The sequence below is a fragment of the Thalassophryne amazonica genome, chromosome 18, assembly GCF_902500255.1.
Source record: "Thalassophryne amazonica chromosome 18, fThaAma1.1, whole genome shotgun sequence".
NCBI lineage: Eukaryota > Metazoa > Chordata > Actinopteri > Batrachoidiformes > Batrachoididae > Thalassophryne > Thalassophryne amazonica.
Window position 1 is genome coordinate 23309917 of NC_047120.1, and position 22303 is coordinate 23332219.

Consider the following 22303-nt stretch of genomic DNA (forward strand, 5'->3'; position numbering starts at 1 on the left):
CGGCTCTCCCTCCCGTAGATCCTGTGCGTAACGTTGACGTTCCACTGGTTGTTCAACGACCTCTCCCTCCTTCCCCGGAAGCATACATAAGCCCTCCAGAGCCGTACGGAGGCTGTGTGGAGACGTGCGCGGATTTTCTGATGCAGTGTTCGCTCGTCTTCGCACAGCGTCCCGTTATGTACGCGACCGATGCTAGTAAAGTAGCTTATGTCATAAACCTGCTTCGCAGTGAGGCACGCGCTTGGGCTATAGCGCTCTGGGAGCAGAATTCACGGCTCCTTCTGACATACGATGGGTTTGTGAGGGGGCTCAGAACCGTGTTCGATCACCCTAATAGAGGAGAAACCGCTTCAACCGTGCTACTGTCAATGAGACAGGGGCGCCGGAGCGCAGCTGTTTATGCAGTCGACTTCCGCATCGCGGCTGCGAGATCCGGCTGGAATAACGCTGCCCTCCGCGCCGCCTTTGTAAACGGACTGTCTTTGGTTCTCAAGGAGCACCTGGTGGCTAAGGACGAACCGCGGGATTTAGACGGGCTTATCGATCTTGTCATACGGTTAAACAACCGGTTAGAAGAACGTCGGCGGGAACGAGACGAAGGGCGTGGCCGGGCACGCGCCGTCCCTCTCCCTTCCGGTTCCGACCGCGCTCCGCCTTCCCCACGCTCCACGGCCCCTGCGCTCCGTGGGGCCACAGCTCCCCCTACTGACGAAGCTATGGACACGAGTAGGGCAACATTTAGGGCACCAGCTGCACAGAGGAGACGGGCCCATGGAGCTTGTTTTGTTTGTGGTGCACTAGAGCACCATGTGAGAGACTGCCCCGAACGGTTACAACACCAACGCCCGCCCCTAGAGACTGGGCTAGGGGTGGGCCGAGACATTCACGTGGGACACACCCACATTGCTACACGACTCCCAGTCACGATCCTGTATGAGGATTTAACCCTGAAGGCCCCAGCACTGGTGGACACGGGCTCTGAGGGGAATCTGTTGGACTGCAGATGGGCCAGGGAGATAGGGCTCCCTCTGGTGGCGCTTACCTCGCCTGTGCAGGTTCGAGCACTAGATGGCTCCCTGCTTCCTCCGATCACACATAAGACACCACCTGTAACGCTGGTGGTGTCAGGAAACCACCGGGAGGTGATCGAGTTTTTTGTGACTCAGGCCACTTCCCGTGTGGTTTTAGGCTTTCCCTGGATGTTGAAGCACAATCCCCGGATTGATTGGCCGTCCGGGGTAGTGGTTCAGTGGAGCGAGACCTGCCATCGGGTGTGTCTAGGTTCCTCGGTTCCTCCCGGCTCCCAAGCTAAGGAGGAGGTCAGAGTCCCGCCCAATCTGGGGACGGTGCCGGTGGAGTACCACGACCTTGTCGACGTGTTCAGCAAGGATCTGGCGCTCACACTCCCCCCCCCACCGTCCGTACGATTGTGCCATCGATTTGGTTCCAGGCAGTGGGTTCCCGTCCAGTAGACTGTACAACCTCTCACGGCCTGAGCGCGAATCAATGGAGACCTACATCCGGGACTCGTTAGCTGCCGGGTTGATCCGAAATTCCACCTCCCCGATGGGCGCAGGTTTCTTTTTCGTGGGTAAAAAAGATGGCGGACTTCGTCCATGCATCGATTATAGGGGGCTGAACGAAATCACGGTTCGCAACCGATACCCGTTACCCCTGTTGGATTCGGTGTTCACGCCCCTGCATGGAGCCAAGATTTTTACCAAGCTTGATCTTAGAAACGCGTATCATCTGGTTCGGATCCGGAAGGGAGACGAGTGGAAGACGGCATTCAGCACCCCCTTAGGTCACTTTGAGTACCTGGTCATGCCGTTCGGCCTCACAAACGCCCCCGCGACGTTCCAAGCCTTGGTTAACGACGTATTGCGGGACTTCCTGCACCGGTTTGTCTTCGTATATCTAGACGATATACTCATCTTTTCTCCGGATCCTGAGACTCATGTCCGGCATGTACGTCAGGTCCTGCAGCGGTTGTTAGAGAACCGGCTGTTTGTGAAGGGCGAGAAGTGTGAGTTCCACCGCACTTCTTTGTCCTTCCTGGGGTTCATCATCTCCTCCAACTCCGTCGCTCCTGATCCAGCCAAGGTTGCGGCGGTGAGAGACTGGCCCCAACCAACAAGCCGTAGGAAGTTGCAACAGTTCCTAGGCTTTGCTAATTTCTACAGGAGGTTCATTAAGGGCTACAGTCAGGTAGTTAGCCACCTGACAGCCCTGACCTCACCAAAAGTTCCCTTCACCTGGTCGGATCGGTGCGATGCCGCATTTAAGGAGTTGAAACGGCGCTTCTCGTCTGCACCCGTTCTGGTGCAGCCCGATCCTAGTCGCCAGTTAGTGGTTGAAGTGGACGCCTCGGACTCAGGGATAGGAGCCGTGCTGTCCCAGAGCGGGAAGACCGATAAGGTCCTTCACCCGTGTGCCTATTTTTCCCGCAGGTTGACCCCAGCCGAACGGAACTATGACGTCGGCAATCGAGAGCTCCTTGCGGTGAAAGAGGCTCTTGAGGAGTGGAGACATCTGTTGGAGGGAACGTCCGTGCCATTCACGGTTTTCACTGACCAACGGAACCTGGAGTATATCAGGACCGCCAAGCGACTGAACCCCAGGCAAGCCCGCTGGTCACTGTTCTTTGGCCGTTTTGACTTCCGGATCACCTACCGTCCCGGGACCAAAAACCAAAGGTCGGATGCCTTGTCCCGGGTACACGAAGATGAGGTCAAAACGGAGCCGTCGGATCCCCCGGAACCCATCATCCCGGAGTCCGCTATTGTGGCCGCCCTCACCTGGGACGTGGAGAAAACCGTCCGGGAGGCCCTGACACGAGACCCGGACCCCGGAACCGGACCGAAGAACAAACTCTACGTCCCACCAGAAGCCAGGGCTGCAGTTCTGGACTTCTGTCACGGTTCTAAGCTCTCCTGTCACCCTGGGGTGCGAAGAACCGTGGCAGTCGTCCGGCAGCGCTTCTGGTGGGCGTCCCTGGAGGCCGACGTCCGGGGTTACATCCAGGCCTGTACCACCTGTGCCAGGGGCAAGGCGGATCACCGTAAGACACCGGGCTTGCAACAGCCGCTGCCCGTGCCTCATCGCCCCTGGTCCCACATCGGCCTGGATTTTGTCACGGGTCTCCCGCCGTCCCAGGGAAACACCGTCGTCCTCACGATAGTGGACCGATTCTCCAAGGCGGCCCACTTCGTGGCCCTCCCGAAGCTCCCAACGGCCCAGGAGACAGCGGACCTCCTTGTCCACCACGTCGTCCGTCTGCATGGGATACCATCACACATCGTCTCCCATCGCGGTCCCCAGTTCTCCTCGCAGGTTTGGAGGAGCTTTTGCCGGGAACTGGGGGCCACGGTCAGTCTCTCGTCCGGGTACCACCCCCAGACCAACGGACAAGCAGAACGGGCAAACCAGGAGATGGAGCAAACCTTGCGCTGTGTGACAGCCGCGCACCCGACGGCCTGGAGTACCCACCTGGCCTGGATCGAGTACGCGCACAACAGTCAAGTGTCGTCCGCCACCGGCCTCTCCCCCTTTGAGGTGTGTTTGGGGTATCAACCCCCGTTGTTTCCGGTGGTTGAGGGGGAGGTCGGTGTGCCCTCGGTCCAGGCCCACCTACGGAAGTGCCGTCGGGTGTGGCGTGCCGCCCGTTCTGCTTTGTTGAAGGCCCGGACGAGGGCGAAGAACCATGCAGACCGGCGGCGGGCCCCAGCTCCCACATATCGTCCAGGGCAGGAGGTCTGGTTGTCCACCAAAGACATTCCCCTTCAAGTGGACTCCCCGAAATTGCAAGAACGATACATCGGCCCCTACAAAATACTCAAGGTCATCAATCCTGCCGCAGTGAGGCTCCGGCTTCCGGCCTCACTGCGGATTCACCCGGTATTCCATGTGTCAAGGATTAAACCCCATCACACCTCACCCCTCTGCACTCCGGGTCCGGCGCCACCTCCTGCCCGGATCATCGACGGAGAGCCGGCTTGGACCGTGCGCCGGCTCCTCGACGTCCGACGAATGGGCCGGGGTTTTCAGTATCTGGTGGACTGGGAGGGGTACGGCCCCGAAGAACGCTCCTGGGTGAAGAAGGGCTTCATCCTGGACCCGGCCCTCCTGGCCGACTTCTACCGTCGCCATCCTGACAAACCCGGTCGTGCGCCAGGAGGCGCCCGTTGAGGGGGGGGTCCTGTTGTGTGGGCCGCTGAAGAGGAGGTACTGCTGGCCCACCACCACTAGAGGGCGCCCTGCCTGGAGTGCGGGCTCCAGGCACCGGAGGGCGCTGCCGCCTTACAGGAGCAGCCAGGATGACAGCTGTCACCCATCACCGGAGACAGCTGATCCCAATCACTACGGAGGTATATCAGCAGGACGGCATCTCCACCTCATTGCCGAGATATCGTTTCTACCAGAGAGGTAACGTATCAAAGCAAATAGAGTGCATCTTTTGGATTGAGCTAGCTTTTTGGATTACTGTTCCAACGAGAGGTGGAGGTACCTTTCCTGCTGTTCGGAGTCCTGGGTGCATACGCGCCCCCATCTAACTGTTCTTTGCTCCTCGCCAGCAGTACCAGGTCCGACACGCGGAGGCAGTGGCCACCTGGAAGTTCGGGACTTGGCGGCTCCAGTATTCCCGGGGTCCTGTGGCGGAGGAAGCCGTGTGGTTCCGGTCTTACCTTGGAGAGGCGTCTCCTATCTTCGAGCCTGCCCACACAACACTTTTGTGAATTGACTGTTGTCCATTGCTGTGATTGGTTGTATTCGTTGTGCACATTCACAACAGTAAAGCGTTGTTATTTTGACTTACTCCATTGTCCGTTCATTTGCGCCCCTTGTTGTGGGTCCGTGTTCCTACACTTTCCCAACATCGTAGACATTTTCATGAGCTTACTTATCCTCATTCTGTCTTACTTTTGACAGATCAAGTTAGGCTGGTCTTAGTTGATTGTACGGTTCAGTTTGGGAAGTGTGGTCCACAGTCTCCTTCCCTTAAGGAGTCAGGCTGGGCTCACCTTGGCTGGCTCTGCAGTGGTATCCCAATAACTTAGAATAGAATAGTTGTTTATTGTCATGGTATTTCTGTAATGTATTTCTCTGATGCCCAAACACATATTCTTTCTCTGAGCATATTTCTTTTCTGCTTCACTGAGTATGCGAGAGCAACAGGCCCCCAGTTTGAGAATACCTCCACAATCTTACACACCGCTGATGCATCAGCACCTACTACACCAGACAATTTTGGGTCAAATACTGGAGTATGGGTGCAGAGAATATTAGCGTTTTTACCCTTTTAAAAGCGTCATCCTGCTGTGGGCCCCACATCCATGGCATACTGGCTTTCAAAAGTTCATTGAAGGGGTGAAGGGTTTAAGATAGGTGTGGTGTATACCTGCCAATATAGATCATCATGCCAGGCACCCTCTTCAACTCAGACACACTCAAGCATGAGAGACAGCATGAAAAATCCTGAAAGTTGGTCAGGGGTTTGGGGCCCACTGTAGGGGTTCCTGTGTTTTAGGCAAAATTAGACCCATTTTAAACCTTATTTTGGCAGCCAAGCAGATGATTGAAAAATGTCAGGATTACTTCATCTAGATTATCCTAAAAAAAAAAATCAAGATTTTAGGGAAAATCCTGAAAATTCTCATTCTTATTGTTGAAGGGTGGTGATGGTGGACACCCTCTGTGACCATGGAGCTATGTCATCCTTCCTGATAACTTGCCCCAGAAATTCGAGAGACCTCTGCCTGAACTTCCACATTTGCTTGTTGAGCTTCAGGCCAGATTCTTTGATGGTCACCATTTTACAGATAACAGTTATGCTCTTCCATTGTAGCTCCAAACACCAAGATGTCATCCATGTAGGCAACTGTGCCTTCGTGGTCCTGCAGCAATTCCTGCATCTGTCTCTGGAATACCTGTGGTGTGGACGTAATTCTAAATGGGAGTCTTTTGACGTAATAGCTGCTTTTTGGAGTTATAAATCACTGTATACTTGCATGGCAGCACGGTGGCTTAGTGGTTAGCGCCGTTGCCTCACAATGAGAAGGTCATGGCTCACAGGGTTGATTCCCACCTGTGGCCTCAGAGTTTGCATGTTCACCCCATGTTTGTGTGGGTTCCCTCTGGGTGCTCCGGTTTCCTCCCATATCCAAAGACAGGTGAACTGGAAACTTTAAATTGTCCATAGGTGTGCACGTGAATGTGTTTGTCTGCCTATATGTGGCCCTGGTCCTATCCAGGGTGTACCCTGTCACATACTGGGTGGGTTTTAATCTGAAGAGCGGTAGATGTGAAACAGTCTACTGCTGAATGCACTTCAGACAAAGTGTCGATCAGGAACAGGGCTGTTACCTCAGACTAAAACATCATACCTATTCCCCACTGAATTTTTTTGACCTACTTGTTTGGTGTCTCTCAGTAAAATATTGTAAAAGTGTTCAGAATAACATATGCACAAATAGTAATGTGACACAGAAGTAGACATTATGCAGGACCCGATGCCCACAGTTCTTACACAGATTTTAGCGCTTATCGCTGGTTTCTGGGGAGATCGCTCAAGGTTTGTTTAAATACTTGGGTAAAGCAACTTCTTCTGTTGAACAAATCTCCAGCATTGTAGATATTAATGCTGCTGGACCCAAGTGTACGAGAGTTAATGACTCCCAATGGACAGAACACTGGCTAATGTTATTCAATTTATTACACGCCAAATCACAACAAAAGTTGCCTCAAGGCACCTCACACAAAACAGTTCAAAATCCAAATTAAAATGAGTGAGTAAATTAAAAATACACAATTAAAAGACACAAGTAAAATAATAAACAGATTTAAAAAAATAAAAGCTAGTCATAAGAAAGGGAGTAAAAATACGCTTTTAGTCTTGACTTAAAATGTCCACAGAATCTGTCTACCTCACGGTTGCAGGGAGACTGTTCCATAGACCAGGTGCACAATAAGAGAAGACTCTTTGACCTGCTGACTTCTTCTTCACCCTAGGAACACACAGTAGTCCCGCATCCTGCGACCGCAAAACCCACGCCGGTACGTAGGGTTTCACAGATTGTGGTCCATCACAGTTTACTTCCCAGCCAAGACCAGTACCACTTTGCAGCTAAGTGGACTAGAACAATGCAGATGAAGTATTTTGTCTAAGGATTGGGAATCAAACCCAGATTTACCAGTATGTAAACCCAATGGGGTATCTGCTCCAAAATGTGGCATACAGCTTAAGCCTAACTCACAACTTTGCGTACGTGTAGTGGACACATACGGGTTGCAGGGTTTGGTAGCTCACAGCCGGGCTGCAGGAATCCAGGGGAATGTTTGGGATATAGGACTTGTCAAGTCCAGGTTGTACACCGAACTTGTAAAAAGCGTGGGAAAATTGTGCTGTTACCCTGAGCAAAGCATATGTCTGACCCATGTGATCAATGTGTCTTCAGTGCACATGGAATGTGTGACTTGCAATTAACCAGTTTCACAAGCTAGGAGTACTGACCACCCTTGTGACACATGTGGTTAGCATGTTAGCTCATGCCTCTCCTCAGTTTCTATCATCTGCCTATAGAGGTCCAACAGCCTCAGTCATTGTGGTGGATCTTCTCTTCTACAATGCTACATGCTACAACAGCTGCCCAATATGTATACCCGGAGTCTTGCCACTTATGTCATGTGCAGGTCGAGTGCGCTGCATGCACGCCACACACAGAACGTGTAGAACGTGAGATGTACTTCTGTAATAGCAAGTATGCAGTACTTCTGTAGTACCTCTGAGGCACATCACCTGTACAATGACAATGTATCACTATTGCGTTTTACTGACATCGCAAAGCCCCTACTAGCTGTGCTCCTGACTTGGTTCAGGCGTACAAAAGGAGTACAAGTCCCTACGTTCTGTATGTGTTCTTGATTTTTTGCAAGACCCATTGAATTTGCATGTGCAAGACCAAAAGTGTCCACAAGCAGTGTGTGACCTTCTACGGCACTGAACACATGCAAGGCTCAAGCACGGTTTTGACACATTTTATCCCATAGACTGCCCGTAGTAGCACTTACAGCGGGTTGCGACTTAGGCGTTACTAAACTATACCTCCATCTGCATCATGCCCAAATCTCTACTTCAAGGATGTTATGGCTCATTTTCTCCTGGATTTTAATACTCTGGTGGGTTTTTGTGACATGTTTTTGACCAACCACACACCTCAACCACCGATAAGCAGAAACTACACCTTAAATAATATCAATCAATCAGTGTTTCTAGGGTCAAAAAGCACCTGGAGACGTGTATTGACTGATTTGGGGAATAAAATATGCACTGACATTTCACAACACATAATTTTACTTCCACTATTCTTGACCTGGACCGAGGAAAGTGGACTCAGAGAGGTTGGTTTTGTTTTTCCATAATGCTACCCTTTGGCGTAAGAGCCATTCAGTGTCAGGAGTTTTTGCAGTATTGTGTTACTGATCACCGCATAAACATTTGTCCAAATTACATGCAGTTATGAGCTTCATGGAATTGTTGAGTCTTGTTAAATGTCGCGCAGCAGAGCTCAGGCAGCAGTGTCCTGTATGTGTGTGTGTGCACGTCTGATGACGACTGATAAACACCTGCTCCTGCATGTCACCCTGAGTGCGAGCGCACATTTGCTGCTTGAACACGACAGACATTTGGAAGACCAATCAATCCAATCTGGACTTAAAATGCCAACACGTAAAGACAAGAGGAAAGAATACTTGTCTGTGAAAGACCTGCAGAAACTTTTGGACTCATGTAAACTACGCCTCAATCATATTGATGAGGTCTGGCCAAACATCTATATCGGGAACGTGTAAGTATACTGAGGATGGGGATTAATCTAGCACAGGTCAAAACTGCATCGCAAGATCATTTTTGACATGAACAGCGTATATCCCAGCTAACACATAATGTTTTGGGAACATTATATATTGGTTATATTTAGGGTATGGTTATCAGAACATTCCTAGAATGTGTTGAGGGAAATTTGACAAATATATTAATTCTAGTCTCATCGTGTTTCTTTCTAGATTATAACTTTAGGTAACGTTACCAGAATGTTCTGAGAACCAAAAAGAAACTGTCTTTAAAAATGTTCCCAGGACGTTAGGTCTAACGTTCTCAAAATGTTTGCACTAACGTTACTGTCAAACGTTCTGGGAACCAAAAAGACTGTCCTTAGAAATGTTCTCAGAGCGTTAGGTGTAACGTTCTCTAGGTCTAACATTCTCAAAACGTTTGTGCTAATGTTATTGTCAAATGTTCTGGGAACAAAAAAGAAACTTTCTTTAAAAATTTTCCCAGAATATTAGGTCTAACATTCTCAAAAGGTTTGCGCTAACGTTACTGTCAAATGATCTGGGAACCAAAAAGACTGCCCTTAGAAATGTTCCCAGAATGTTAGGTGTAACGTTCTCTAGGTCTAACGTTATCAAAATGTTTGTGCTAATGTTATTGTCAAATGTTCTGGAAACCAAAAAAAAGAAACTTTCTTTAAAAATTTTCCCAAAACATTAGGTCTAACGTTCTCAAAATGTTTGTGCTAACATTATTACCAAATGTTCTGATAACTAAAAAAAAAAAAAAACTTCCTGTTGGGAAAGTGTAGTGACACGGACCCACAACAGGGGGCGCAAATGATCGGACAATGAAAGAGTCGAATATGAACACTTTACTGTTGTGAAAGAGCACAACAAAAACACAGAGGATTACAGAATTTGAGCAAACAGTCAATCCACAAAGGTAACGTGTGGGCCCTCTGGTGGTGGGCCAGCAGTACCTCCTCTTCTGGCGGCCCACACAACAGGACCCCCCCCCTCAACGGGCGCCTCCTGGCGCCCGACCAGGCTTGTCCGGGTGACGGCAGTAGAAATCGTCCAGGAGGGCCGGGTCCAGGATGAAGCTCCTCTTTACCCAGGAGCGTTCTTCGGGTCCATACCCCTCCCAGTCCACCAAATACTGGAATCCCCGGCCCATTCGACGGACGTCCAGGAGCCGGCGCACTGTCCAAGCCGGCTCCCCGTCGATGATCTGGGCAGGAGCCGGTGCCGGACCGGGAGCACAGAGGGGTGAGTTGAGGTGTGGTTTAATCCGGGAGACATGAAAAACAGGGTGGATCCGCAGTGAAGCCGGGAGTTGGAGCTTCACTGCAGCAGGACTGAGGATTTTGATGATCTTGAAGGGTCCAATCAATCAATCAATCAACTTTTTTCTTGTATAGCGCCAAATCACAACAAACAGTTGCCCCAAGGCGCTCCACATTGCAAGGCAAGGCCATACAATAATTATGAAACACAGTCTACGTCTAAAGAAACATAACCAAGGGATGGTCCAGGGTCACCCGATCCAGCCCTAACTATAAGCCTTAGCGAAAAGGAAAGTTTTAAGCCTAATCTTAAAAGTAGAGAGGGTATCTGTCTCCCTGATCTGAATTGGGAGCTGGTTCCACAGGAGAGGAGCCTGAAAGCTGAAGGCTCTGCCTCCCATTCTACTCTTACAAACCCTAGGAACTACAAGTAAGCCCGCAGTCTGAGAGCGAAGCGCTCTAATGGGGTAATATGGTACTATGAGGTCCCTAAGATAAGATGGGACCTGATTATTCAAAACCTTATAAGTAAGAAGAAGAATTTTAAATTCTATTCTAGCATTAACAGGAAGCCAATGAAGGGAGGCCAACACGGGTGAGATATGCTCTCTCCTGCTAGTCCCCGTCAGTACTCTAGCTGCAGCATTCTGAACCAACTGAAGGCTTTTTAGGGAACTTTTAGGACAACCTGATAATAATGAATTACAATAGTCCAGCCTAGAGGAAACAAATGCATGAATTAGTTTTTCAGCATCACTCTGAGACAAGACCTTTCTGATTTTAGAGATATGCGTAAATGCAAAAAGGCAGTCCTACATATTTGTTTAATATGCGCTTTGAATGACATATCCTGATCAAAAATAACTCCAAGATTTCTCACAGTATTACTAGAGATCAGGGAAATGCCATCCAGAGTAACGATCTGGTTAGACACCATGCTTCTAAGATTTGTGGGGCCAAGTACAATAACTTCAGTTTTATCTGAGTTTAAAAGCAGGAAATTAGAGGTCATCCATGTCTTTATGTCTGTAAGACAATCCTGCAGTTTAGCTAATTGGTGCGTATCCTCTGGCTTCATGGATAGATAAAGCTGGGTATCATCTGCGTAACAATGAAAATTTAAGCAATACCGTCTAATAATACTGCCCAAGAGAAGCATGTATAAAGTGAATAAAATTGGTCCTAGCACAGAACCTTGTGGAACTCCATAATTAACTTTAGTCTGTGAAGAAGATTCCCCATTTACATGAACAAACTGTAATCTATTAGACAAATATGATTCAAACCACCGCAGCGCAATGCCTTTAATACCTATGACATGCTCTAATCTCTGTAATAAAATTTTATGGTCAACAGTATCAAAAGCAGCACTGAGGTCTAACAGAACAAGCACAGAGATAAGTCCACTGTCCGAAGCCATAAGAAGATCATTTGTAACCTTCACTAATGCTGTTTCTGTACTATGATGAATTCTAAAACCTGACTGAAACTCTTCAAATAGACCATTCCTCTGCAGGTGATCAGTTAGCTGTTTTACAACTACCCTCTCAAGAATCTTTGAGAGAAAAGGAAGGTTGGAGATTGGCCTATAATTAGCTAAGATAGCTGGGTCAAGTGATGGCTTTTTAAGTAATGGTTTAATTACTGCCACCTTAAAGGCCTGTGGTACATAACCAACTAACAAAGATAGATTGATCATATTTAAGATTGAAGCATTAAATAATGGTAGGACTTCCTTGAGCAGCCTGGCAGGAATGGGGTCTAATAAGCATGTTGATGGTTTGGATGAAGTAACTAATGAAAATAACTCAGACAGAACAATCGGAGAGAAAGAGTCTAACCAAATACCGGCATCACTGAAAGCAGCCAAAGATAACGATACATCTTTGGGATGGTTATGAGTAATTTTTTCTCTAATAGTCAAAATTTTGTTAGCAAAGAAAGTCATGAAGTCATTACTAGTAAAGTTAATGGAATACTCAGCTCAATAGAGCTCTGACTCTTTGTCAGCCTGGCTACAGTGCTGAAAAGAACCTGGGGTTGTTCTTATTTTCTTCAATTAGTGATGAGTAGAAAGATGTCCTAGCTTCACGAAGGGCTTTCTTATAGAGCAACAAACTCTTTTTCCAGGCTAAGTGAAGATCTTCTAAATTAGTGAGACGCCATTTCCTCTCCAACTTACGGGTTATCTGCTTTAAGCTACGAGTTTGTGAGTTATACCACGGAGTCAGACACTTCTGATTTAAAGCTCTCTTTTTTCAGAGGAGCTACAGCATCCAAAGTTGTCTTCAATGAGGATGTAAAACTATTGACAAGATACTCTAACTCCCTTACAGAGTTTAGGTAGCTACTCTGCTCTGTGTGGTATATGACATTAGAGAACATAAAGAAGGAATCATATCCTTAAACCTAGTTACAGCGCTTTCTGAAAGACTTCTAGTGTAATGAAACTTATTCCCCACTGCAGGGTAGTCCATCAGGGTAAATGTAAATGTTATTAAAAAATGATCAGACAAAAGGGAGGTTTTCAGGGACTACTGTTAAGTCTTCTATTTCCATACCATAAGTCAGAACAAGATCTAAAATATGATTAAAGTGGTGGGTGGACTCATTTACTTTTTGAGCAAAGCCGATAGAGTCTAATAATAGATTAAATGCAGTGTTGAGGCTGTCATTCTCAGCATCTGTGTGGATGTTAAAATCGCCCACTATAATTATCTTATCTGAGCTAAGCACTAAGTCAGACAAAAGGTCTGAAAATTCACAGAGAACTCAAAGTAACGACCAGGGGACGATAGATAATAACAAATAAAACTGGTTTTTGGGACTTCCAATTTGGATGGACAAGACTAAGAGACAAGCTTTCAAATGAATTAAAGCTCTGTCTAGGTTTTTGATTAATTAATAAGCTGGAATGGAAGATTGCTGCTAATCCTCCGCCCCGGCCCGTGCTACGAGCATTCTGACAGTTAGTGTGACTCGGGGGTGTTGACTCATTTAAACTAACATATTCATCCTGCTGTAACCAAGTTTCTGTTAGGCAGAATAAATCAATACGTTGATCAATTATTATATCATTTACCAACAGGGACTTAGAAGAAAGAGACCTAATGTTTAATAGACCACATTTAACTGTTTTAGTCTGTGGTGCAATTGAAGGTGCCTATATTATTTTTTCTTTTTGAATTTTTATGCTTAAATAGATTTTTGCTAGTTATTGGTGGTCTGGGAGCAGGCAACGTCTCTACGGGGATGGGGTAATAGGGGGATGGCAGGGGGAGAGAAGCTGCAGAGAGGTGTATAAGACCACAGCTTTGCCTCCTGGTCCCAACGCTAGACAGTCACAGTTTGGAGGATCCCAAAACATTGGCCCAGATTTCTAGAAATGAGAGCTGCTCCCTCTAAAGTGGGATGGATGCCCGTCTCTCCTAACAAGACCAGGTTTTCCCAGAAGCTTTGCCAATTATCAATGAAGCCCACCTCATTTTTTGGACACCACTCAGACAGCCAGCAATTCAAGGAGAACATGCGGCTAAACAATGTCACTCCCGGTCCAATGAATCTGTCCCATCAGTTTGGGGGAGTTCCACCTGCAGGGGAATGTCTTAGTTGATAAACCACACCTCCTGCCCGGGCTGGTATGCAGGGGCCGGGGACCGCCAGCAGTCTGCATGGGTCTTAGCCCATGCACACAAAGCACTCCCCGCGGGCCAGCCTCCTCTGTCTGTTAGGTGGTCTAAATGTGGCCCCTGCTCATGTCCATAGCTTCGTCAGCAGGGGGGCTGTAGCCAACGGAGCGTTGAGGCTGTGGAGCGTGGGGAGGGCGGAACCTTTTCGGACCCGGAAAGAGGGAGAGAGACGGCGCGTGCCCGGCCACGTCCTTCATCTCGCTCCCGCCGGCATTCCTCTAACCGATTGTCTAACCATATGACGAGATCAATAAGCCCATCTAGCTCCCGCGGTTCTCTCCTTGGCTACCAGGTGCTCCTTCAGGGACCGACGACAGTCCGTTTATGACGGTTTATGAACGTTATTCCAGCTGGACCCCTCGCAGCTGCGCTGCGGAAGTCGACTGCATATTCGGCTGTGCTCCGGCGCCCCAGTCTCATAGACTGCAGCACAGTTGAAGCAGTCTATCCCTCTATTAGGGTGATCAAAACCGTTTTTGAACTCCCTCACAAACCCAGGTATAAGTGGTAAGGAGCCGTGAATTTTGCTCCCAAAGCGCTGTAGCCCAAGCGCGTGCCTCACCACGAAGCAAGTTAATTACATAAGCCACCTTACTGGCGTCAGACGCGTACATGATGGGACGTTGTGCAAAGACGAGCGAACACTGCATAAGAAAGTCCGCGCACGTCTCCACACAACCTCGGTACGGCTCTGGCGGACTTATGTATGCTTCAGGGGATGGTGGGGGGGGTCATTGAACGACCAGTGGAACGTCCATATTCTGCACCGGGTCGGCAGGAGGAGGAGCTGCAGCAGTGCCCTGAGCGTGTGCTTCCACCTGCGCGGTGAGAGCCTCCATCCTGCGGTTAAGGATGACGTTTTGCTCGGTCATCAAATCCAACCCAGCGGTAAAGGCGGTGAGGATTTGCTGCAACTCACCAATCACGCCTCCTGCAGACGCCTGTGCACCCTGCTCTTCCATTGGTTGTCCAACAGATGGTTGACGCCCCTCGGGATCCATGACGCTGGCCGAGATATCCTGTTGGGAAAGTGTAGTGACACGGACCCACAACAGGGAGCGCAAATGATCGGACAATGAAAGAGTCGAATATGAACACTTTACTGTTGTGAAAGAGCACAACAAAAACACAGAGGATTACAGAATTTGAGCAAACAGTCAATCCACAAAGGTGACGTGTGGGCAGGCTCGAGGATAGAAGACGGTCTGTCCTGAGAAGAACCCGGAACCACACGATTTCCTCCACCACCGAACTGGAGAATACTGGAGCCGCCAAGTTCCCAGTCCCCAGGTGGCCACCGTCTCTGAGTGTCGGATCTGGTACTGCTGGCGAGGAGCAAAAACAGTCATATGTGGGTGCGTGCACACCCAGTAACAACAATGGTGGGAATTCCACCTCCACCTCTAACACACACTTGTGCAGCTCCTGTCTAGCCACTTATCTGGTTGGGGTGTGAAGCGAAGCCGTCGCTGATCACACCAACGCCAATCTCTCAGCTAGGGAACACAACAGGAAAGCAGCTGCAAAAGAGTTCAGACTAAGACACAGTTAAGGCTGAGAATATTACCTTCACAGGTAGCTGATATCTCGGCACGAGGTGGAGGATGACGTCCGGTTTTTATGGAGTGGAATGATGAAGTGTAGATGGATGAAAGCTGTCACCCCAGGCTGTGTCCGTGGCGGCAGCGCCCTCTCGTGCCTGAAGCCCGCACTTCAGGTAGGGCGCCCTCTGGTGGTGGGCCAGCAGTACCTTCTCTTCTGGCGGCCCACACAACACTTACCTCTGAAACATCTGAGAACTTTTCTGTTAAATGTTGGCAAACGTTCTTATAACGTTTTGGGAACTTTATTTTGTAAGATGGGTAGGAACCTTATGTTTACATCCACCAGGGATGTAATAAAATCATCTGCATTTATTTATTTGTCTGTCTGTTAGCAAGATTACGTCAAACCTACTGCACAGATTTTGCCGAAATTTTCACCACAGATATTAGGCCATGGAAGACTCCACTGAATTTTGGAGGTGATCTGAATCCGGAATCAAGATCTCTTGGTCAGCTGGTCGGTCGGTCGGTCGGCCGATCGATCGATAGATAGATAGCAGAACAGACAGTATAAATTAATCAATAAAAAAGAAAACACAGCCAGACAAACACAGCCAGACAAACACAGCCAGACAAACACAGCGGACAATCCCCAAAAACAGCAACAAAAATCTATAAGCTAGTTCATCATATTATAAGAAGCAATCATATTGGTTCTTACAGAGCCTTTTAAGCTGACTAATGTACCAGATAATTGATTGTTATCAGGACAATTATTCCCAAATATTAACACCTTTACAGAAATGCAATGACTTTTGACAGTAGTTCGAATCTTTTGACTTTTCAAATACTAACATTCCTCTTAAATTGTAACCTGGACTCCCTAATTTTAAACAGATCCTGGACCTGATGAGGAAAAAGTTTGATTTTGACTTTATACGTGATTTGAATTGCTGGCATACTCAACCAACGTCCCAGAATTTTAAAATTATACTCAACAAAAATATAAACGCAACACTTTTGGTTTTGCTCCCATTTTGTATGAGATTAACTCAACGATCTAAAACTTTTTCCACATTAAACAATATCACCATTTCCCTCAATACTGTGCCCAAACCAGTCTAAATCTGTGATAGTGAGCACTTCTCCTTTGCTGATAATCCATCCCACCTCACAGGTTGTGCCATACCAAGATGCTGATTAGACACCATGATTAGTGCCACAGGTGTGCCTTAGACTGCCCACAATAAAAGGCCACTCTGAAAGGTGCAGTTTTGTTTTATTGGGGGGGATACCAGTCAGTATCTGGTGTGACCACCATTTGCCTCATGCAGTGCAACACATCTCCTTCGCATCATCCGTGAAGCGAACACCTCTCCAACGTGCCAAACTGGCAGCAAATGTGAGCATTTGCCCACTCAAACGGTTACGACGCCGAACTGCAGTCGGGTCGAGACCCCGATGAGGACGACGAGCATGCAGCTGAGCTTCCCTGAGACAGTTTCTGACAGTTTGTGCAGAAATTCTTTGGTTATTGCAAACCGATTGTTTTCAGCAGCTGTGCGAGTGGCTGGTCTCAGATGATCTTGGAGGTGAACATGCTGGATGTGGAGGTCCTGGGTGGTGTGGTTACACGTGGTCTGCGGTTGTGAGGCTGGTTGGATGTACTGCCAAATCTCTGAAAAGCCTTTGGAGACGGCTCCTTATGGTAGAGAAAGAACATTCAATAACGAGCAACAGTTATGGTTGACATTCCTGCTCGTCAGCATGCCAATTGCACGCTCCTTCAAAGCTCTGCAACATCTGTGGCATTGTGCTGTGTGATAAAACTGCACCTTTCTAGAGTGGCCCTTTTATTGTGGGCAGTCTAAGGCACACCTGTGCACTATCATGTGTCTAATCAGCATTTGATAGGCACCACCTGTGAGGTGGGATGGATTATCTCAACAAAGGAGGAACTTGGTCACTATCCCAGATTTAGAGTGGTTTTGTGAACACTATTTTGAGAGAAATGCTGTTATTGTATATGTGGAAAAAGTTTTAGGTCTTTGAGTTCATCACATACAACATGGCAGCAAAACCAAAAGTGTTGAGTATATGTAAACCCGACAACTAATGGGTTGTTGGTTCCTGGTAGGGTTTGTCACTAATAATTCTTATGGCTTTCTTTTGTAGTAAAATAATGATTTTGTATTAGTTTTGTATGTGTTTCTCCCAATCTCAATGCAATAGGGTCACATATGGAACAAGTAAGAATGATATAAAATAGTGAGAATGTTGCAAGAGGAAGTCTTTTGCTTATACAGAATTGCAATGGCTTTAGACATTTTTAGATAACATAACTTGATATGTGTTTTCCAGCTTAATTTGTCATCAATAAAAACCCCAAGAAATTTTGTTTCAGTTACAAGCTCAATTTCAGTATCACGTAATTTTCTGCCATTTCTAACTACCTCGGTGACTTCGTGCTGGGTAATGGATGAGTCTGCCTCTGAGTCCCCAGTCTCTGCTTCCTCTTCGGAAGACGTGACGATGGGATTGAGGAGATCTTCGAAAGTATTCCTTCCACGCCCGACAACATTCCCAGTCAGGGTCAACAGCTCCCCACCCCGCACCGTAGACAGTGTTGGTGGAGAGCTGCTTCCGCCCTCCTGAGGATCAGACGGTTTGCCAGAATTTCTTCGAGGCTGACCGATAGTCCTCCTCCATGGCCTCCCCGAACTCCTCCCAGACCCGAGTTTTTGCCTCTGCGACCGCACGGGCTGCAGCACGCTTGGCCTGCTCGGTACCCTGTCAGCTGCCTCCGGGGTCGCACCCTACCAACAAAGACCAAGTAGGACTCCTTCTTCAGTTGACGGCATCCCTTAGTTCCAGCGTCCACCACCGGGTTCAGGGATTTGCTGCCGCGACTGGCACAGAGACCTTGTGACACAGCTATGAGCAGCCACATCGACAATGGAGGTGGAGAACATGGTCCACTCGGACTCCATGTCTCCAACCTCCCCCGGGATGGGAGAAGCTCTCCCGGAGGTGGGAGTTGAAGACCTCGCTGACAGAGGGTTCGCCAGTCGTTCCCAGCAGACCCTCACGATACGTTTGGGCCTGCCAGGTCTGACTGGCTTCCTCCCCTCCCAGCGGATCCAACTCACCACCAGGTGGTGATCAGTCGACAGCTCAGCCCCTCTCTTCACTCGAGTGTCCGAGACACATGGACACATGGCCGAAGGTCAGATGATACAACTACAAAGTCGATCATCGACCTCCGGCTCAGGGTGTCCTGGTGTCACGTGCACTTATGGACACCCTTGTGCTCGAAACATGGTGTTCATGATAGACAAACTGTGACTAGCACAGAAGTCCAACAACTGAACACCACTCGGGTTCAGATCGGGGAGGCCGTGCTTCCCGATCACCCCCCTCCAGGTCTCACTGTCGGCACCCACGTGGGCGTTGAAATCCCCCAGGAGAACAATGGAGTCCCCAGTCTGAGCGCTATCTAGTACCCCTCCCAGGGACTCCAAGAAGGTCGGGTACTCTGCACTGCCGCTCGGCCCGTAGGCCGAGACAACAGTGAGAGACCTGTCCCCGACCCGAAGGCGTAGGGACGTGACCCTCTCGTTCACCTGGTGTGAACTCCAACACATGGCGACTGAGCTGCCACGTGTAACGTGGAGTTGCGTCAAGAAGAGCATTCGCTATTAAACTTGTGCCAAATCAACATGCAGACCCACCTTGGATCTACTGTGGCGACCCCTATTGAAAACAAGGAAGCAGCCAAAGGGCCATAGTTTACCTTTATATAGTCCAAGCACAAGCATTCAGAGAATGTTTGGCTAACGTTCACACAACATTTGTGGTAAGTTACTATCAATGTTCTGGGAACAAAAAAAACCCCTTCCTTAAAAACGTTCCTAGAACTTTACAGCTAACATTCTGATAATGTTCTTGTACATTTTGGGAACTTTATGTTATTAGCTGGGATGATGTTCTATTTGCTGTTCAGTTAAGTCTTGGTTTTCTGTGTCTTTGTCTTGCTAGGACAGCAGCCCAAAACAAGTCTACCTTGTTGAAATTAGGTATAACTCACATATTAAATGCTGCTCACTCCAAGCGTGGCAGCATAGGGAACCAAAGCTTTTATGGCAACGACTTTGTATATTGCGGCATTCCAGCAGAAGACTCGACACACTTTGACCTGGATGTGTACTTCCAGCCTGCTGCCAATTTCATTCATGAAGCTCTAAAGGCACCTGATGGTAAGATGCCCCGAGGGTTTCTCCGGTAGTACACAGTCAATTAGAAGAGCAGTCAGAGAGTGCGCACCTCTGGCTGGGTAATAATGGCCAAATATCATTACCAACCACAACTGTGGCATTAGCGACAATTTGGTGAATAGGGATGGAATTTTTGAACAGCTCGAAAATTTACCCTGATTTTAAAACTGGTGCAGATTATGGCCGTAACTAATTCATATACCAAGTTGACAAAGATGAATCAAGAAATTACTATGATACTTCAAAATGCACCCTGAATTTGTTATTCAGGGTGAACAGAATGGAACGGTGGTCTGCGGAACTGCACCCTTGGACCTGAGCCTTTACACCAATTAATGGTGCAAAAAGACATATTATGACAACCGTTATCATCACGCTATGTCAAAGATGACATTTACAACACACGTGAATGATCAAAATCCATCATCCTTTTTTTTTTATTCAAAGGTATTGGTTTATTAATGAAAAAGCTTGAGTTTGGATCCCTGCCTGTTCAGCCACATGCCGCCATCTTCGATTAAATCCATCATGAATCACTGCTTTAAGAGGCGCTCACCTTGGTCACGTTGTAAACCACAATCTGAAAGTGAACTTAACGCTCCGCCAATAAACACTTAGCGGATCGCAAACCAGCTTTAGAGGTGCACCCCGCCACCTACTGTATCGGAGTGTGTGGAATTATGGCATTAATTATTCTAAGTCAATACACTACAGAACATGAAAAAGTAAATGAAAAAATAATAATCAAAGCGTAGAATATCTTAACACTGTTAGGAAAGAAGCACAGTTTTGCTAGTTTTAGCATAATTATGCAGCGGTTTTTAAAAGAGTAAATAAGAGCATTATTGTGAGTACGCTAGTTGATGTGCTGATTTCAATGATGATCTTATTTTTCTATTTTTTATTAGGGCAAATGCCTAGAATGTGGTAATTACTCTTCTCCTGTTCAAAGGCAAGTACCTCTGCTAGTATCTGTAACACAACAGTAAAACAAAGAAGCGACACTCACAATGAAAACAACCATAATTTACCTGTTTGTTATTGGTTATGCAAATTTCTTTGTGAGTCAGTGTAAAGATAATATGTGGCATTGGGTTTGACCATTGATATTGGAGTTTCATAGTTCCTCAAGTAACCATTCTAAATTAATGTGACCTTTCAGATCATCCAAAATCTAAAGTCATGTGACCAATAGAAAGATAACTAACAGCTTCCTATTAGTCTTCCATCATAGCCACCAGTATATCTATAATTAAATTCCTTGAAATAGCGAATCTAAATGAGATTGACCTTTCAAGGTCACCAAGGTAGAGGGGGTCGTGTGATCAATAGTAAGGTGGATTATGATGTTATATTAGAGTTTTGCAGTCAACAATAGACATAGACATTCTAAATACATATCAACTCTTTATAAGCAATCAGGCCCAAATGATTCTTAAAATCAATCACTTGTATTGGAAGACCTTCAAACATTTGAGCTACACTGCAAAAATATTTTCAATTTAAGAATTAATGCACTTTAAAAAAAAAATTGCTTCATGAATCCTCAGGTTAGACCTTTCAAATACTTATTCTCCATCTCCATCCTTTCACAGTGCAACCTGTCACCAGAATGTAACTCCTTTGGTGTCAAAGTGTCCCGATAAGACTCCAGGCAGCAGTAATAATGAGGGTCTTACTTGGCAGAATTTAGGTCTGTACTGTGACTATAGTTCCATTCAAAGTAGTTAATATCAGCAAGGTGGGATTAAAGGATGGCCCGGCTCGGTCTGTAAAGGGACCTCAATGACAAGACGAGGATTGTGGGGATCTATTTTTAGCTCCGTGTGGCCCAACAAAAAGACCAGGAGCAGTGTGTGTGACGTGCCTCATTATGATATTAATAAGACTGCGGCTTCTCGCTAACCTTCACATCCCTCTGTGTTGTAAGGGAAAGTTCTCGGTGTCACTGCATCATGGGAATGAGCCGCTCCTCTACCTTGGTGCTGGCGTACCTCATGATCTATCACCACATCCCGCTCAAGCTGGCTCTGCAGAAACTGATCCAAAGAGAGCCATCTACCCAATCGCATTTCCTGGCTTTGCTGTTGGATCTGGATCTTCAGCTGATGAGAAAAAAAAGAAATCATGTCAGATCCCTGTAATCAGATTAAAGTTTTTTTTTTTTTTTTTAATCCAATTTTATCTGGTTGTAAATGTGCGGGACTATAAGCTCGGCAACGTTTTGTGAGACCTTTTTGTCAGTGTGGTGCTAATCGTCTCAACTACAAAGTTAAATTTATAGAGTACAATCACTAAATAGTAGAGCAGAACAAAATACTTATTTTCACGCAAAGGAGTGTAGCAGGGTCATTTTTGAGCCAGCTATATGCCTAAACAATCAAGCTAGCTGAGTTGCTGAGTCATTATTTGGTTGATTAGCCCAAAGGTCCCTAAAGAAGACCAGTCAGCTAGTTAGCTAGCAGGCTAACGGCAAGCAGCGGTGACTATTCAATATTCGGAAGGCCCCCCCACCCAAAAACATTAAAAATAACAGCAACACCTTTCTGTTCTCTAATCTTCCTCAGGATTTGAAAGTTTCTCTGTGGCATGTCCTTGGTTGGCTTCTAGCCTGACAGCGGGGAAGCGCTAAAGCTCCGGGCGTCTGCCTGCATACTTCTCTGCTTTTCAGGGGCTTTTCG

At 47.3% G+C, this 22303-nt stretch overlaps 1 protein-coding gene across 1 annotated transcript; it reads left to right on the forward strand.

Annotated features, from left to right (window-relative positions):
• The first annotated feature begins 8622 nt into the window (after positions 1-8622).
• LOC117530548 (dual specificity protein phosphatase 26-like) lies at positions 8623-21766 on the forward strand. Its single transcript, XM_034193443.1, has 3 exons — positions 8623-8843; positions 19387-19620; positions 21559-21766. The coding sequence occupies exons 1-3, from the start codon at positions 8716-8718 to the stop codon at positions 21764-21766; spliced, it is 570 nt and encodes a 189-aa protein (XP_034049334.1). The 5' UTR covers positions 8623-8715.
• The last annotated feature ends 537 nt before the right edge of the window (positions 21767-22303 follow it).